This window comes from Morone saxatilis, unplaced genomic scaffold (assembly GCF_004916995.1).
Source record: "Morone saxatilis isolate NCDOM2014 unplaced genomic scaffold, NCSU_SB_2.0 Contig23, whole genome shotgun sequence".
Classification (NCBI taxonomy): Eukaryota; Metazoa; Chordata; class Actinopteri; family Moronidae; genus Morone; species Morone saxatilis.
The window spans coordinates 23876189-23879810 of record NW_023339796.1 but is presented as its reverse complement, the minus strand read 5'-3'; the positions used below and the strand labels follow the sequence as shown (position 1 = coordinate 23879810).

At 39.4% G+C, this 3622-nt stretch overlaps 1 protein-coding gene across 1 annotated transcript in view; it reads left to right on the top strand.

Moving 5' to 3' along the window:
- Positions 1-3622, top strand: part of LOC118334854 (sickle tail protein homolog) — a 55018-nt gene that overhangs the window by 45152 nt on the left and 6244 nt on the right. The window contains exon 16 of the mRNA XM_035670926.1: positions 843-2819. Coding sequence (XP_035526819.1) covers positions 843-2819 — 1977 coding nt within the window. The remainder of the gene's footprint in view (positions 1-842; positions 2820-3622) is intronic.

Genomic DNA, 3622 nt, shown 5'->3' with positions numbered 1-3622 from the left:
TTGAATTGAATTGAATTAAACTATTGTGGGGCTCCTTAAAACGTTTGGAACCTGGGGTTTAGGGAAAGTTTTTTTGGTGAAATATTATTTATTGAATTGACTGCTACAGATACTCCTTTTTCTCAAGAGCTGTCAAACATGAATGAAAGTAGGATCTGGTACAATACTCACAATATTGTGACATTGTGTATATTATAGACTTGTGTATTGGGAGTTGTATTTTTATTTATGTTTTTATGTTTTTTATGACAGGTGGCTAGTCATATACATGCACTTGTTCATCCTGGTAGTTCCCTTTGTGATAATCCTATCTCTGAGCATTACAAATTGTTCTGCATTGTTGGCATCTGTTAAGTCGTCAGCTTCACTGATCTGTAAATCAAACTGGACTGCCTGGATTGTATTTCAGTGTACCTTTCAGTGTGCTTTTATGGACTGATCAAGAGCTAAAAAATTAAATAAAGCTATTTTAAGTATAGTTAGTGTAGTTAAAGTATTACGGACAAGCCAGCAATGTGCAGGTACCTAAGAGGCCTGCAGATGTTTCAAGTATGTGCATATGCCTCTTTGAGATTGCCCAGTAAGACACACATGAAGCTCTGATACAAGTCTCTATTTTGATTTGTGCATACCATACATTTAATAAGGTTTGTACAGTTGGAATATCTTCCAGTCTTCCAATTGACATTTAGTAAATCAAGCACATACTGTTTTAAGGTTTTTTAGTTTAGTTTAAAGTAATAATTGGATATAAAACACTACATAATACACATAATGTGTATTTAATATTTTACTTAATTTCCATTTGATGAAGTGTTTAATCTTGCCTTTTCTAATTGTAGGTGACTACACAACTGTCAAATAAGACTAATTTGCCAGGTGGAAATAAGCTGTGGAAAAGAGAGTTGAAGACATCTCCAAAATCACAGGTGGCCAATCAGAACCCTTCTGAGTTAGCAACATCTGCCTACCAGTCAGCTCCTCAGCCACAAATCACCGATGGCTGCCCACGTAAACTAATAATAGCAGCTGGACTGGAAGAACACAGTGAAGCAGGGAAAGGCAGTGTAAGTCTTGATAAGATAGAGAATGTGGTTAAACATGTACGTTCCCTGAACAGTGCAACAATAGAGAAGGTGCAGGTCCACCCACCTGAAGCTTTACAAGATATTCAAAAGAATGAGGAGGTGCCAACACCAACCCAAAAGAAAGCAAAGAAGACGGAAGTACTTACAGTTACAACTTCCCAGAAAGAAAATGATATTACTGTGAACACTCATGAGCAGATTAACAAGGAGGTTGTTGGACATGTGTGCTCTCCAACCTCAGCAGAAAAGAAGGTCAAGTTTACAACAATTGTTACTCTACAAAAAGAAAACATGCCAGCAAGTCCTGTCCAGACAAATGAAAGTATCAAAGAAGTACCAGCTGAGAAGAAGTCAGATGTAATCGTGGTTTTAACTTTACAAAAAGAAAACACCCCAGAGGATTGCTTGATAGAGTTGTCACCAAAGTTCCAGCAGGATAAGTACCTGTGCTCAGATCAGGAGTGTGTAGCTTCTTTTCAACTCCAACAACTTCCCCCTATTTCGCCCATCCTGACATACAGTCACGGCAGTAAGCAGCAGAACCAGGAGTCAACAGTGCAAGTATCCAGGGACCAATCTCAATATGCAGAAGAAGGAGGTAGCCTGAACCCAGAGATTTGGGATGATGAGGGACCTCCTCCTTCACCACCTAAAATAAGCCTTAGAATCTCGAAGACCAGAGTCAGGACACACTCCCAAGAGGAAGACCTAACCAAAATCATTGGCTCTGACATACAGAGTGTGACTGGGGACAGCACTGGTGAACCCACTTATCGGGAATATGAAAATCAAGGTTTTGAGGATAGCAATGACTCTGATATGAAACCTATTCTTGTTATCTTGAATGAGCTTGATATTCAGTCAGCTTATAAGCGTCTTTCCACAATCTTTGAATGTGAGGAAGATCTTGATGGGCTTCTCTCTCCGGAAAATATTGTGGATGAAGAGCAGACAAAGCAAGAACAGAAACAGGACGTAAAAAACATTTGTATAGATTCGGACATCACCGGAAATGGTCAGAGTTCTACACATTTGCAGCATCAAAAACCATCAGAAGATAATGGGTCAATTCCTAAAAAAAAAGAAGACCAGGATAAACCAGACTCCCCTAGAAAGGCAGAAACCAAAAGGAAATTCAAATTTAAGTTCCCCAAAAACAAACTGGCTGCAATTAGCCAGGCCATTCGAACAGGGACGACCAAAACAGGCAAGAACACTCTTGAGGTTGTTGTCTATGAGGAAGAGGAGGAGAAAGCACCAGATAGCAGGCCACTGAAGGAGACCAAGAAGCAGACAAAGAAGTTTGAGATCAACAGTACCAAACAAATGAACTCAGGTGAAAGCAATGCCTGTGACAGGGACATCAAAGTCTCCTCTCCTATTGATACTAGACACTCAAAGTCACATAGCCGGGTAGAGGAACTCTGCAAGAGCGCATTTGACTCTATTGACTATCTAGAAGAGTCAATTAAACAGTTGGAAATCAGTGTGGACAGTATAACTGCCCCTTCTTCACCCTCCTCCATTGTGTCTTCACCTCCTCAGTCCCCTGATTCTTCCTTTGACTCCACTGACAGAGCTCAGCATAAGGTCAAAGTCAAACAAGAACGGGAAAGAAGCCTGTCAAAGCGACCAGCCCCTCAGATCCTCAAAGGCCCAAATCCACCTCAGAGTAAGAGGGCCAAACCACAGCCTCCACATGACAAAGGGAAAACCTCCACCAAGAAACAGGTCTGATCTCCCTCTGCCTGTGGAGCTCGCTTGCTTCAGTGGTGGTGGGCTGGTGATGGGCTCTCTACTCTGACTAGCTCTAAAAACATTTTGGGTTCTATGAATCTTTCATAGCCAGGGAGTCCAGGAGTAAGTAGTCATTCTTACCAGGAACAACAAACTGACTTTTACTGGCCTTTTATCAGTGTAACCTGAAGGTTTAAATATATTGAAATTCTCTGCAAAGAATTTCCAAATAATGTAAATGTTTATTCAGACTAAACAAAAAACTAGTTTTGACTTGTGTTATCTGCACAATTTGACCTCTGGACTGAGCAGTTATGTGTTTATTTGCCACAATAGACCCACTGTACAAACATTAGCTCGGGCCAGTTAGAAATATAGTGTGTGTGGAGTGTGTCTGTGGCCTGTTTGAATTATACCACAGACCCTGACTGTTACTAGTAACTTTCTGTTCTCTATATCGCTCTCTCTTTCCTGTTGTCTTTACAAGTTAATGAATTGGCGCCTTGGAATAAAGGGGATTTTTCTTCTGTTTTTTTTTTTTGTTTTTTTTTTTTACTTTTTCTCTATAAACACATTATATGTGTCATAAAATAGCTGTTGAAAATACCAGATGAAGGCAAGCTGCTTATTATTAGTACAGAGATTGTTTATTATTAGTCTAACATAATTATACTGTGTTTGTCTAAATATTAAATACCATGTTTTGAGACAGACCATTCGATCAACAGAAATTTAATTTCTACATATTCCAAATCAATAAAATAAATGTATTATCTAACTTACACAGTTCTTTCCTT